Raw genomic sequence first — 15,875 nt, forward strand, 5'->3', positions numbered from 1 at the left:
AGATCCCCTGATGCATACACTCAAATTCACGATCTCTGCCAATGTCCCGTTCAGACCCTTCACAGTCAAGAGGAGGTTAGTTACATATCTCTAATGACTGTGCTCTCAAATCCAGTTCCCACCTTCCCTTTTGGCTGCCTGCTGCTGGTTCTAGGATACCCTAGCCACTATATGATATCATGGAGAATAACCCAGTCTTGGCCAAATCAACCACCTTCTTGTATATTGACTGGTTGTGGGAAATGCCCCAGGCAACTACACATGCATAAAATGTTGCTTCACAGCCTTTACATTAACTGTCATGGATCTTACTTGCATATGCTGCGTAACATTTCAGGCAAAAACAACAAAATCAATCCAGCCAAATACATAAAGGCTTGAGTTATTTATTTCAAATGAATCATTTCTGTATAGTGTACACAGAGGATGTTCCTCCAGACAGGAAACAATATTATAAAAAAAAGTTAAAGAGATTTTAGAACTATTCCTGGTAAATTTGGCATGCATTAGGCTCAGCTTTTCTTTGAGCAAAGTAAAATTAATTAAGCGAACAATTTTTTAAAAACATTTTGCTACATGGTCAACATTCAGAAATTTTTACAAAATAAACCATAAAAAGTGCAATTTTTTTTATTGGAAGTCATTATTCAGCTCAATCTCTCGTCCACAGGACAAGTCATCACAACCCCAGTTTGAGAGTCTTTTTCATTAATTTAACTTGGTCATCTCAGCAGTTACTTCAGTTTCAACACTGGAAAAAAATTACCTTCAAGTACCACATGTCAGAACTGCAAGTGATTTTCATTATAATCCCTTACCATTGCAGATCAATTCCTGGCAATGTGATTTGTACAATATAGCTTCTAAAAAGGAATGATATTAGGAAATTAAACTGGTAACTCAGGAAATCCTGAAATAATTTTCCAGAATATAAACATCAGTATCTCTCCTCTCCAGTTCAGTGATGTTCATTTTAATCTCATTAACTAGAGCAAATATGCAATGAAGGAGAATTGCAATAAAGTATTAACCTAATATTAAAAATAACTGATATGAAATTTTAAAGTTTCTAACTATATTTTATGAACTGTTACTGTCCACTGGCTTTCACAATTAGAAGTCATTAAACCCTCACTTCAGTTGCTACATCAAGTGCATCTCATAATGCTTAAAATTAGAAGCCTTGTATCTCAAAAATAAACTCAGCATTTGTTTGTCCAGTTTTCAATATAGATGAACAGAAGTGAGGAAACGGCAAATTTGTGATGAAAGGCCAAGCAATGGGATTCATATCCTAGTCATATGTGGTACTGTTACCTGAAGTTGGGTTCAACGTACAGCTATTAGTTATGTTTTTTGAAAAGGAGGCACAGAGATTTTAACAAGGAGGTAATTTCCCCGATCATTTTCCCAGGGATGTACAGATAGAGTAGATGTGGTGCAGATCTATAAAATCCTTGTGGGCACCTTATGTATGGCTTATTCTATAAGATTTCAAAACAGTACACAGTTCTCTAATAAACCTATGGTGCAAATTCATAATGAACGAATGAGTGGCTGATTTCCAGCCCACTGCCAACTAAAATGAAAAAGATTACTGGTTCAATTAACTGTAGAGACAGGGAGAATTCAAAAAGAATTGATTGAATTTACTGCAGCATCAATTAAATTGTGATACAGAGACACTAACCTTAGATTCAGGATTTCTAAACAGTGGGGTCTCAAATTATATTAAGATACTGTATTCTGAGCACTTTAAGTCCACACAAATGACTATACAAACAGCTTGACAACATTTGAATGCAATACTTGATTGGACTGCTGTGAGATCTAGATTTGCCCATTTGTTATGAACAGGTTATTAGTTTTCAATGTTTCCCACGAGGAACACTTTCCAATTGATCTCTGATCTCAGACAGCACCTTTCACTGAACATCAAGATCTTCTTTGCAATTATAGTTGAAAATCGGATGGAGATTACACCAGTAGAAATGGTCAGTGCCTGTGGAACTAGAATGGAGGCAGGTGGAACCAGAGTAAAGGGCTGTGAACAAGTTTATGTCTAGTCTCAGAATAATTAATAAGCTGAAGATGAAAAAAAAAAATTCAACAATTGAAATAACTTCCAGTTACTCACAACCAATAGTCTATGTAAAAATCTATAACCATGAAATAACCATGTGGAATGTACAAAATCAAACAAGTGTGAAAGATTGGAACTCCCAGTCTCCAAACAGAGACCAATGCATCAATGTAATCAGTACATGATTTTTTAATCAGTGCATTCCTTCATTAGTTACCATAATCTGCAGTACCACCCTCTCCTAACTAGCACTCTGTGCTCCAATTACAGAAAAAAGTCACTGATACCAAATGGCACAGGCTAGCAATATAGTAGATGTCTAGTTGGTAAATAGTTCATGATAGGGTACCAATATCGCTTTCTGAAATTCCCAATGCCAATACCTTCCCCAGCAGTCACCACCCCTTCTTACCCTGGCCCCCACTACAATCATTGATTATCTTCACCTCACAAAGAACAAAGAACAGAGTGCTTATGCAAATTTCCACCTTATCCAAGTGAGCAGAGGTGCTGTTGTCTTTCATCTTCTCCTCATCTGAGCAAATTAACCGGTTGAATTTCCCAGTTTCTCAATGTTTACTCTTTTGAAAAGGATAACTAGCTCAGCACAAGTGAGTAAGAGAAGCCTGAAGGCATTTAGCATTTGTGCTTTGATGGGAGGAATCAAATATGTTTGATGCAATAACATCAGAGGCAACTGGTGATGGGCAGGGGCAAGGGGGTGGAGGTTTAGCACAGAGGAAACCAGGAAACTTACAGGGGGTGAATAACCAACGGGCTGATGGTCGGACTCCAGTTATATCATGAGGTCACTTTTCCAGCTGGTAACTGACCAGTCAAAATTCTGAAGCCTAATGTTTTTTCTAAAAAAAAAAAGACAATACGCTGATGGTCTGTGGAGAAATGACAGGCAAACTGAATGAGGACTGGGTCTTCTTTCTCTTTAACCTGGTTTTTCATTTGACATATTTCAATGAGCCCATCATATTGTTCACACTTGCCACTCTTTCCATCACTGTTACTGTGCATTGCTCAGAATTTCAATAACGGTCCCATAGCTAGCTGAACAGGGAGAAGAAATTTTGCCCAAATTGCTCCTTTATGATTTATGCAATTTGATGTGTGAAACAGTAATGCCCTCAGTCTCAGAGGTTAGGACTCCAACAGATTGGACCATTCTTGCATACAGATCATTCCCCACCAAAACAAAACCATCCTGAGTGAGACTGGAGTCAATAAATGATCTGGATCAGATATGGGCAGCCAATTACCCCAGATCAAACCTTCCAACCCCCACCACTCATATTCCTCATAGCATGCAAGATACATCTGCATTTCCTGGTCACTTTTGCCACTGGTTCCTGTTTTACACAAAACTAAACCCCTATTTGCATTTTTTTTTGCATTTCCAAAACTTGTTCATTGCCACAACCTAGATACTATTTAACACAAAAGGTTCGCTGACTTAGGCAGCCATAGCAGAATGGTGGCAAGGTAGCTGGAAATCTACAAGAGGTGCTTGCAAACAGTTAATGTGTTATGGTTTCCATGTTCTCTCTCTTCAGTCTTCGAACTGGGACCAAATGTTCAAGCAAAGCTGCTGGAGCTGAGACACTGAAACTTGTCCCGCAGAGTCTGAACAATATTCTGCTGGCTGGGAGAGGGCTCCCGCCAGAGATAGTGGCTCAGCTGGTCAGGCTCTGCCAACATAGTTAAAGAGCCCACTGCACTGCTATTTGACAGTGGGATACAGGAGGCACGAGCCAAACGAGCGTTGCCAGGTTCAGGAGTCGATTCTGCTTTGCCATTAAAATGCAAGCTCAGGTCATGAGTGAAGGTTCCCTCATCCAAGTCTTCATAATCCTCATCCTCAGATTTAATCTCCACATAGTCTTCATCATCTTCCCCTGTGTCATTGAAATTGGCAAAGTAGTTCTGCGTTGCCAGTAGGGGATTGAGTGGTGGAACCCTGTTAACTACAACAATCTTTTGCGAGTCCCGTAAAGTCAGAGCTGGCTCCTCGATTTCTTGGCTCCCAACATGCAGTCTGTCAGAGGCAGAATCCCAGTTAGAGAATAGTGCCTCCTTGTCTGAGGCATGATCGATAGATTCAGAGGATTGGCTCATTGACACAGTTGGAGAAGACAGCGAAGTTTCCTGTTGCTTACCATCACTTGTCCTGCGACCCAGGGAGCTGTAGCCACGTGCCAAGCAGTCTGGCCCACCAGGTGGGACGATAATGGCACTCCATCGCTGCTGCATTGGGACTGATGGACAGGCTGCAACAGAGGGGACTGAGCCAGCCAACACCCCTCTGTTCTGAAATCGCCCACTTATCACATTCTTCTCTTGGATAGAATATTTAGCAGCAAGTCCCTGAATATCTGGCCAGGCAACAAAGTCTGCCAACTCCCCATTACTGTAGGTAGAGTGTAGCAGCCAGTCCTCAGTGCCCAGGGACTGCCCATGAGAGGGGTGACTGGAGACTGGGCTTTGCAGAGTTTTTTGTGCCCACATCTCACCACTGTTGTCTACTGGCATACTTGGTGATGATTTGGACGGAGTCTCTTTGAACAGGAGCTGGTCGTACAGCTGGGAGTATTCAGCAATTCGGGCACCTGAGAAATAAAAAAAATTACTGGTTAAACAAATGTAAACAGAAATAATCCTGATATTACAGGGGTAGCATGGTGTCTCTGTGGTTAGCGCAGTGCCAGGGATCTGGGTTCGATTCCAGCCCTTGGGTTACTGTCCGTGTGGAGTTTGCATGTTCTACCTGTGTCTGTGTGGGTTTCCACCAGGTGCTCCGGTTTCCTCCCACAGTCCAAAGATGTGCAAGCTAGTTGGATTGGCCATGCTAAATTGTCTCGCAGTGTGTAGGGTTGTGCAAGCTAAGTGGGTTAGCTATGGTAAGTGTGGGGTTAGAGGGACAGGGTTGGGATCTTCTTCAGAGTGTCGGTGTAGGCTCAAATGGGCCAAACGGCCTCTGTAAGGATTCTATGAATACAAGCTGTATAATGAAGGTTTACAGGAGGTGGCAGTGTCGTGGGAGCGTCACTGAGCTAGTCATCCAGAATCCCAGGCTATATCCTGGGACATGGGCTCATGTTTCCACCATGGCTAAATTTGAATTCAATAAAAATATGCAATAAAAAAAGGTTAGCCTAATGGCAACCGTGTAATCACTTTGTTGTCATAGAACAACATCTGGTCCATTAACTTCCTTCAAGGAAAGCCAGAAATCTGCCAATCTTACACGGTATGACCTATATGTGACTCCAGACTTACTAATATGGATGACTCCATTGTCCTCTGGGCAGGTAGGGTTGGGATTCAAATACCAGCCTAGCCTGCAATGTTCTCTGAATGAATTTTAAAAACAAAAAGGTTTTTTGAAGTTTACCAAATCTTTTATACATCTGGACAATTCTATTGCAACAGGTAAAGGAATAAAGGAACAACGGTAGGCCATTTAGCCCCATACCTAGACAATTCACCATTTACTCTCATTGAACAAAAAAGTGAAAATTACAATTTACCAAACCTCAGCAGTTTTTGGGTGGACAGTGTTCCTATTTTTCTCCATTGTGTGTGTGTAAAGGTATTTCATGTCATCACCCAGAATGGCCTAATTCTAATGTTAATGTAGAAAAACAAACTGCTGGAGAAACTCAGCAGGTCTGGCAGCATCTGTGGAGGGAAAACAGAGTTAACATTTTAAGTGGGGGGGTATTTATGCTGATGACAGGGTTGGGTGGAAAGGGGACTATGGGATTTTGGAGCAGGGATAGGCCATCTGGCCTTTCAAACCTGCTCCACTAGTCAATACGGTTAGGACTGATTTGATTGTAGGCTCATTTCCACCTTACTATTTGTACTCTATAACAGTCAATTCCTCAGGAGTATGATAAAATCTAACTCGGCCTTGAATAAATTTCAAAGTACAGCCTTCATTACCTTTTGGGGAAAGATTCCACATTGTACATACCCCAGAGGAAAAAAAAACACATCTGTCTTAAAAGGGAGACTATTTTTAAACTCCCTAAATTTAGTCTACCCAAGTAGAAATTTGGAAATAACACAGTTTGGCACTTGTGGTTATGAAAGTAACTGAATAAATGGAACTCTTCATTATCTTCTGCGGATCTACATTTTGGATGATGGATGAGAAATGGACCAGGATCCTGAATTCTCAAGAAAGATGATATTAGCGCAAGTGACCATGGCTCTTTCAGAAGCATCTGCCAAAGCCCTAACCTTCTTCATAAAGAACAAAAGGCAGATGTATAGAAACACCAGCATGTGCAACTTCCTCTCCCAGTTAGACACACTCCTGTCTAGGGCCTACTACACCATGCTTTCATTGTAATTGGATTAAAATCCAAGTATCTCCTAAAAGCTGTGCAAGGCCGTACCCTATGCAACAGACTGCCACTGTTCAAAAAGTTGCCTATAAACGCTAGTCTTCCCTTTGATGCCCACATCCCATAAATAAATTAAAGAACACATTGGCTAAATTGGTCAGGTGAAAACCTAAGAGAAACTGATCTACGTCTGAGATGAGAGGCTACTTTGCTACAAATCTCCATGTGGCAACTTAATAGCATTTAGTACTGGTCAGATTGCATTCACAAAAACAGAAGGAAAAAGACTGCAGTAAACTTGACAAATGCAAGCTTACAAATAGAAGGACAAGACCAGACCAGGGTTTAATATAAAGTCTTGCGTCACCTCAGAGGTATAATAGAAAAGACTGACATCAGATTGGATTAAAGAGGTAGTTTTAAAGAAAGTGAGTGAGGATCGTAGCATAAAGAGTTTAATGAAGGATTTCCAGATTTCTGGTCCATGACAGCCAAAGGAACACAAGAACAGCTTGTTGAGCCTGCTCTGCCATTCAATTAGATCATGCCTGATTGCCTCTTTTCATATCCCACATTCATTCTCCACAAATCTATCGATTTCACTTTCGTAGATGATCAATGAGCTTTCACAACCCTCTAGGGTAGAGGATTCCAAAAGATTTACCACACTAATAAAATTCTCAGTCTTTGATGGTCAACCCATTATTCTGAGATTATGTCTCCTGTTTCCAGATTCACCAAGGGAACCATTGACCTATATCCACCCTTTCACGTCCTACATGAATTTAAGTGTTAATAAAAAACCTCAAATTGTTGATACTCTAAAAAAATCACAAACTTAGATGCCTCAACCTCTCAGAATAAGACAAACCTGTCATTCCAGAAATTAGTCTGGGCATCCATTGCATTCTAATAGGCTTCCTCCCTTCTTAAAAAAACCAGGTCACATTTGCTAGTTTCCAATCTGCAGGAATTTTTCTAGAATTTACAGGGCTTGAAAAGATAATGACCACTGTTGTAATAAATACCTCCTTCAATCCTTTGAGATGTAATGCACTTGGACCGGTTGAGTTACTAACTTTCAATCCAATTAAGTTTTCAAATGCTAGCTTTATTTTTTTCTCAGTTTCAAAGCCCCTTGTGATTTAAGATTATTTCATATATACTTTGGATTTGTATTTCAAAACAGATGCACATGGATGAGGGACATTTTTTGACTAGATTTTTAAAAACAAAGTCACTTGAAACACTGCATCCATTGCAATAAAACAGATGACATTTCAGTGCCTGGCAGGACCCCTATAGTGTTAATGGATGGAGTGTTTATACTCCTAAATTTACAACAGAGGAAATCACAATTAGTTTTAGCTTTGGAGCTTATTTCAGTAAAATCAGGAGTTGGTTCAGAAGGGCAACACTTTCTCCTAGCAGGAGAAAAGTTTTTCGTTCAACAGAACCAGTCACTCCAGGTGAAGTATGTGTTTGTGCAGCTTCAAAACCAGGAGAGCTTCAGGTTGCTAGAGTGGAGGCCATAAAACTGTGGAAAAATTCATGCCAGTGGATTCAAAGGAATCGTAAAACTGTTGACACAGTCCAACAAAAAGGGACTTTAGAAAGAAGGAAAATTTCTCTGAAAATGAGCATACGTAAAAGGATAGTGTTTGAAAGGTTGAAACTTGGTTTGCTGTTTGTGTTAGTAAGATCTTAACTCCTCCAGAAATCCCTCATACACACATCACCACCCTCAACACTGTTGGTCATTCAAACTACAAGTAAATCCAAGTCACTCATTATTACCGTACTACACAAATATCTAATTTCTCAATTCATACTGTGCCCAATATTATCACTATTGTTTTGTGGATGATGAACTCCTCGCAATATTTGCTGCCCCTTGCTGTTTCTTAGCTCCATTCAAACAAATTCTACATCTTGATCCTTTGATTGAAGTTCTCTCACTATTGATCTCGTGCCTCAAGAGCATTATCCCACCTTTTCCTTTTTGCCAAATACGTCCAATATGACAAATATTCTTGAATTTTCAGTTCTTAATCTTGGTCACCCTGTAGCCACATCTTTGTGATTACAACAAAATTATATATTTAGTCAATCTAAGCCTTCAAATCAACCTCATTCAGAATGCGGTGTGCATTCTGATAAGAGTGCTTTTAATCTGGCATTCTGTTCCTATTTGCTGTTTGCCTTTACTTCATCTGTTAGATTCTTCTTGCTCTTCTACTTTGTTAGCAGTTGTTATTCTCTCCAATCTGGAGCTTCTTTCAGGTTCCCAACCCCCTCCCAATCTTGTTTAAACCATTATAGCCAACAATAGCAGACTAATTAAAATCAGGCATGCACAAGGAATCAGAACTAGATCGCTAATTCTGACAGTTATAAAGCTGAAGGTGATTAGAGTGATATGAAGGGGAGGAGGAAGAACATGGAAACAAGTACGAATATTGCTTGGGGAGCTACTGATGGTCAAAGAACGCATGAATGATGGGCAAATAGCAATTGATGTGATTTAGGATACAAGCAACAGAATTTTGGTATAGCTTTTGGTAAGAAAAGAAAGTCTGGGGTTAATTAGGCACAGGAATTGAGTGAGGGGCAGAGACAGGCAATGTTAGAGTTGAAAGTAGGTCATTGAGATAGCATGGGAAGCTCATCGAGATAGCATGGGAAGCTCATCTGTCAAAGAGAAGGTTTTGGGATGATTCTACATACCAATAGCAGTGCCGCCTTGTTTCTTTTCCTCCAAAATAGCCACCAGGTCCTTGCACTTTCTCTTGGGTTGATCAGAGGGTGATTGCTCTGATGTGTTCTTCATCTTGAGCAGCTGATTGGCCTTCTTGATTTTTTGGCTGTACTGCCGGGCCATGTAATAGACTCTGCGTTTGGTTCGATCCATGATGTCTAGATCCTGAACAGTCTCGGCATTAGTACTGCCCCATAAACTCTCTGTCTCAATTGCCACACCATCCAAGAAGGAGGCAACACTCGCAGTTATCACTGATGCTTCCCCACTTGGCTCGCTGTTGTCCGTTTTGACAATACTAGTGCTCAGTCTGCCAGATTTGTTCTTCACTGCTTCAACAAAGCTAGGGCTCACCTTCGTTGACCTTTCCTTCCGACTGCCCCGCGAGCTAACTGGTCCACGCAGGTCATCCTCACTGACTGGAAAAGCTGCAGGCAGACGATCCCGCCTGGTCTCCTCACTTTTCCTGATGTAGTCCTCCAGGTCATTCCAGATCTCATCCACCTCCTCGGACAGTTTGTCCGGGACAGATTCACGTGACTCAGAGTGAGAATTAATGGAGATGTTCCAGTCCAAGTGTCTCTTCTCCATCAAGGAGTAGCGATCGGGAGCTTCGTTGCCACTGAACCGAAGATTCTCCTCAGAAACAAAACCCCCCAGCCCGCAAGAACTCAAATCACTGTCAGGAGCCAAGCAGCCGTCCCTCTTGCTGCATTCTTCCCAATCATTCTTCAGCTTCTTGTATGCTTTCTCAGGCAACACAAGCCTCTCATCCAATGACTCGACAGTCTTCAATTCCTGTTTGGTCAAAGGTGGAGAATTCTGGCCTGACATCAGGCCAGTCTTGGTGACATGAATGGAGCTGGCTTTCTCCTCCCACGTTTCTTGGCTCTCAGCATCCTCGTAGGGGCTTAGGTTGCCACGTTGATGTTTCTCTTCAGCTTGACCACTCAACTGGAAAGTGGCAACACTCATCTTCCCTGGACTGCATGCAAAGTCCTGTTGTTCTTCAGCCAATCTCTCCTCACCGGCAAGCATGATATGCTCATATATGCCTTCAGTCATGCTAGATCTCAAGTTTACTGCAACCTGCAAGTTCAGTGTTTCCTCATCTAGTCGTTCAGATTTTATGGACCTGGCATCTCGGCCAGTGGAGTTTTGACAGCTGGAAACCCTTGGTATTGTTAGGAAATCACCGTCGCTCTCAGCAGTCGGTTGGTGTTGGAAAGCCAAGTGGCTCTCCCCAGCACTGCTGGCCCTCCTCACAAGCCCAAGATTGGTGCCCGCACGCTGACAATCCAGAGCGGAGGTCTCAGCGCAATGGTTGCTCGGTATATCGGAACCGTGGTATAGTGGACGGATCGGGGTGGAGGAGAGGTTTGGTGTGGAGGCTGTTGTCACAAACCTTTGGTAATCATCACCCCCTCGATCCCCATGGGGCAATGCTTGACTGGGGAATGAGGCACGTCCATTGGGAGGCTCAGCCCACACATCTCTCACCTCCTCTATGTCCAGCAGTCCACACACACTGTCTGTAGTTTCAATCGGTCGTGCAGTTTGGGTAACTGGTTGAGAGTTCCAGCATTCTAGATGAACATCAAGCAGTCGAGACTCATCTGTTGAGGATTTGGAAGACACCTGAAAAATAAAAGCTATTTTTAATAAATAGTAGAGATTTACGATGAGAATTCCAGACCTTGGGGGAGAGATAGCCGAAAGTACAGTTACCGAGGCATAATAAAGGGTGCTAAGAGGCCAGAATTGCAGAAAGGCAGAACCAGAGGGGTTTGCAAGAATTAGAGAGTTGGGAAGAGCCAACTTGTAAATTTGAAATGTGCTTTGTCTGCAGTCCATCTAGATCAACAAGCACACGGAACAAGAGTTATCAGGACAATTCAGGAATACAGGCAGAATTTTGGATGCTGATTTTAGAGGCTGCCAAGTAGAAAACTACCTGGAGAGTACTGCAATAGTCAAGTCTGGAGGTAACAAAAGTATGTGAGGGTTTCAATAGCAGAATGCTGAGACAAGGAACAGATAGGCATAATTAGAGATGGCAGAAGGCAATGCTTGTGATAGAGAATACATGGAGCTACATAGAGGAGTCTCAAGCTGGAAAACAGAAGAGACACTGGAGGAGGTCAGTCCAAACAACTGTTTCAAGGCTGCATACAGGTTAGAGTCACAGAGCATGGAAACAGACCCTTCAGTCCAACCAGTCCATGCCGATCATAATCCCAAACTAAATTAAGAGGCTGGAGAGTTGAGCTTCAATATGCAGGTGGAGAACTAAATGAGATTAAGGAGGATTACAAGGGATGATATGGTAACATGGCTCCAGTCAACTAAGATGCTATTTGGGACTTTGACTTAGGCCAATTCAGTATTGTGGCCTTGGCAGAAACCCAGTTGCAGGATTCAGATACGCAGCTACACGAAAGATGGATGTGGATTTGGGTGATAACACAATCAGGAACTTAAGGAAGATTGAATTTTAAAAAATTCTTTCATGGGATCTGAGCATCACTGGCTTGACCAGCAGTCATTGCCCATCCCAGAGGGCTGTTAAGAGTCAACCACATTGCAGTGGATCTGGAGTCACAGAGTCTAAACCAGGTAGGGATGGTAGATTCCTTCCCTAAAAGGACATTAGTGAACCAGATGGGTTTTTCCAACAATTGACAATGGTTTCATGGTCATTATTAGTCTCTTAATTTCAGATTTTTTTAAAAAGTTGAATTCAAATCCCACCATCTGCCACAACAGGATTCAAACCCAGGTCCAAAGAACATTACCTGGGTCTCTGAATTATCAGTCCTGAGATAATACCACTAGATCAGCACTGCCCCCAAATGGGATAGTATTTGGCAAGAGCGGAAAAGGTGAAGGTCTTTACTTGCAGAGGTGAAATGATCTTTTTTTTTGAAAAGCACAGATCTGTACTTTTAAAAAAATGGAGAACTTTATAATATCAGTTAATACAGGTTACACGAAGTAAGTGGTCAGCAGTTTAGTAGCAATGGGGCCAAGGGGAGCAGGAAATGGGTCTGGTGGACAGGAAGAATTTAGACAGCAAAATGAGGAGTTTGGAGATAAAAATCAAAAAAGAACAAGATCAGAGCTAAGGTGTGCAACAAGAGAAACAAGCAACTGGATGGATGGACTCAGCCGTACTAGTAAAAAATATCCCACAACCCTTACTGGTGGCAATAAGCAGAAGGGTTAAATCAATACACTTGACAGCCTCACTTGATTAAGTTTACATTCCAGGATTATTGATTACTCAGCTGTTTTAACAGAACAGTAGGATTCAGTGGTGGCTTTATATGGTCCAGCCAGAGCTAACAAATTATTTCTCTATTCTGCCAGATTATCCATTTTGGTAGGAAAAACAAAAACAAAACCAAAAACACAGTAGTTCTCAAGTGGAGGGGGACTGGGAAATGTTGAACTTCAAAAGGGATCTGGGTGTTCTGGTTTAGGATTCACAAAGCTAACATATTTGTACAGCAAGCAATTAACAAAGCAAATGGTTTGTGGGTCTTTATTACCACAGCATGAGTATTATTGGAGTAAAGACATCTGACTGCAGTTGTATGGAGCCTTGGAGAGACTGGATAGGAGAGATCAAAAAAAAAAAAAAAAGAGTTCTACTTGGGGGAAGACAGTCACAAAAAGGTGAAGGAATGATTAAGCAGATCAACGGCTACAGAAATGTCACGCTACATGGAAGGCAAAGGTTAGTTAAGAGTTTGGAAGACAAAGTGCCTTGAGGGAAACATTTCCCTCTCCTGGTGGCAGATACAAAAAATAGGAGTTGAGAGGGGATTGAGAATGAAGAGAGATGCAACAAATCAGAAACGATCTTATGGTCTCAAATCACCAATAAAGACTGCAGGAAATAGGGAAAGGAGTAGGCCATTCAGCCCCTTGAGCTTGCTCCACCATTCAATAAGATCGTGGCTGATCAGATATTCCTCACTTCCATTTTCCAGAGTTTTCTCCATAACCCTTGAACCCCTTACTGATCAAGGACTTACGTCAGCCTTAAATATACACAAGGACTCTGCCTCCACAACTCTGTGGCAAAGAGTTCCATTCATAACCCGCTAAGAAATTCCTCATCGGTCTTAAATTGGTACCCCTTTATTTTGAGACTATGCCCTCTGCTCCTAGGGTCTCCCATGAGGGGAAACATCCTCCTAGTGTTTACACTATTAAACATCCTGTATGATTCACTAAGATCACCTCTCATTCTTCTAAACTCTAGTGAGTAGAGTCCCAACCGGTCTTTGCTCTTAAGACAATCCCTCCAAACCAGAGATCATCCAGTGAACCTTCTCTGAACAGCATCCAATATAGTGAAATCTTTCCTAAATAAGGAGACAAGAATGCTCAATACTCCAGGTATGGACTCACTAGCACCTTGTGCAGTTGCAGTAAGACTTCCTTACTCTCATACTTCAAACCCATTGAAGGACCAACATCCCGTTAGCCTTCCTGACTACCTGCTGTACATGTGTGTGTTAACTTCGTGTTTTTTGTACAAGTACCTCCAAGTTCCTCGGTGTTGCAGCTTTCTGCAGTTTTTCTCCTTTTAAATAATAGTCTGTTCTTTTGTGCTCCCTTTGCAAATCATATTTTGCCACATTACAACTCTTTCGCCAACTTTTTGCCCACTTACTTAAGCTATCAATATCTCTCTGCAAACTGTATCTCTCACAATCTGCCTTTCCACCTACATTTTTGTGTCGTCTGCAAATTTGGTTACAGTATATTCATGTCCTTCCTCCAAATCTTAATATATTAAACAGTTATGGTTCCAGCACTGATCCTGTGGGACGCCACTGGTCATGGATTGCCAACCTGAAAAGGAACCATTTATCTTCACTTGCTGTTTCCTGTCCACTAGCCAATTCTCTATCCATGCCAATATAACTAGCTCCAACAGCGTGAGCTCTTATGACAACTTTTCATGAGGTATCTTGTTGAACACCTTCTGGAAGTCCAAACACCACCACTTCCGGGACATCTACAGGTTGTCATTTATCAACACTGGTTGAAACTTCCTCGAAAAATACCAGTAAATTAGACAGACGCTATTTCTTTTTCATGAATACATGCTAACTCCGATCAAGTTGGTTATGATTTTGAATGTCCTGCTATTACTTCCTTAACAATTGATTGCAGTACTTTTCTAACAATAGATGTTAGACCAATCAGCCTATAGTTACCCATTTTTTGCCTCCCTTTTTGAACAGGGGTGTCATATTATTTGTTTACCAATCCTCCGATACTACTCCAGAATCCAGTGTTTGGAAAATTACAACCTAATGCATCCAATATCTCTGTAGCTACTTCTTTTAGGATCCTAGGATGCAAGCCATCAGGCTCAGGGAATTATCTGCCTTTAGCCCCATAAGTTTATTACTTCTCTAGGGATGGTGATGGGACTTGATTCCTCCCCCCCAATTCCTTTAGTATAAATGGGATGTTCAAAGAGAAAGACTGATGCAAAATATAGTTAACTCCTCCACCATGTCCTTGTTCCTCAAAACCATCTCTCAAGGTTCATTTTCAAACGGACCTATGTTCACTTTGATCTCTCTTCCTTTTTATACAGTTAAATATGCTGTTATTGTCAGTTTTTATATTCATCACTAGCTTGCCTTGTAATTTATTTGTTACCTTCATCATCTTTTTATTCTTCCTTTGCTGGATTCCCATCTTCAGGTTTATCACTGGGGCCTCTTTATACATGCTTTTTCTTTCAACTTTATACTCTACTCAACTGCCATGGTCAGTTTATCCTTGAGTCTTTCCTGCTTACTGGAATGTATTTTTGCTGAGAGTCATTAATTACCTTCTTAAAAATGTCTGCTACTAGTTGCTTATTTTCATTCCTGCAAATCTATCCACCAACTCCATCTTCATTTCACTGTAATTCCCTTTAAGGGACATCAGAAGTACAGGCCACAAGACAACCAGGCAAAACGGAGGAGCCATAACTTTTAGGTGGGAGAGAGATTTAGGAAGGTAAAAGGCAGCAGCAAATATTCTTCTTTGGCTTCCATTTCATAACCGAATCACTTGGGGAAAAATACCAACTGCATCTGCAGAACTTTTTGGGCTGGGATAACCTCAGCATGAACAATTTGTTTCTCACCGCAAGACTCGTCCATCATCACAGAGCCTGGTAACACAGTAAATATTTACTGGATGCATCAGTATTTTCAAATCTTTACTTGAATCTAGGAAAGCACCACGATAGCAAGCAGGGCCTTGCAAAGTCATGGCTTAGCGGGCATCATTTTCACTTCAAGTCAGGACAGCAAATTATTGACCACAAAAATGAGCATGAAATGTAGGTTGCTACTTGAATGCGGTATTGATGGAGCTGTGTACTGTTTGCAGTGCCATCCTCCAATTAATAGCTTAGTCCGAGACCCAATCTGACCTCTTAGATGGATCAAGTGGATATTGAAAGATTCCGATTATTTGAAGAGTGGCAGGAGTTCAGTGATCTGGTCAACAGTCCTCCTTCAACCAACATCATCCAAAGCAGATTACCTGCATGCTTAGCTCAAGACATGTAAACATGAACTGAAGCCTAGCTAATACCTATTCCTAAGCCAGTTACATTAGAATAGATGACCTTGGTGATCACATT

General features: G+C 41.4%; 1 protein-coding gene across 1 annotated transcript; it reads right to left on the reverse strand.

The window, feature by feature from the left end:
- Positions 1-633: 633 nt before the first annotated feature.
- Positions 634-14,965, reverse strand: LOC125483981 (pleckstrin homology domain-containing family G member 1-like). Its single transcript, XM_048600921.1, has 3 exons — positions 14,894-14,965; positions 9,175-11,059; positions 634-4,701 (listed from the first exon to the last, which is right to left on the reverse strand). The coding sequence occupies exons 1-3, from the start codon at positions 14,963-14,965 to the stop codon at positions 3,671-3,673; spliced, it is 2,988 nt and encodes a 995-aa protein (XP_048456878.1). The 3' UTR covers positions 634-3,670.
- Between the last annotated feature and the right edge of the window lie 910 nt (positions 14,966-15,875).

The sequence above is a fragment of the Rhincodon typus genome, chromosome 9 (genome assembly GCF_021869965.1).
Source record: "Rhincodon typus isolate 14 chromosome 9, sRhiTyp1.1, whole genome shotgun sequence".
Lineage (NCBI taxonomy): Eukaryota > Metazoa > Chordata > Chondrichthyes > Orectolobiformes > Rhincodontidae > Rhincodon > Rhincodon typus.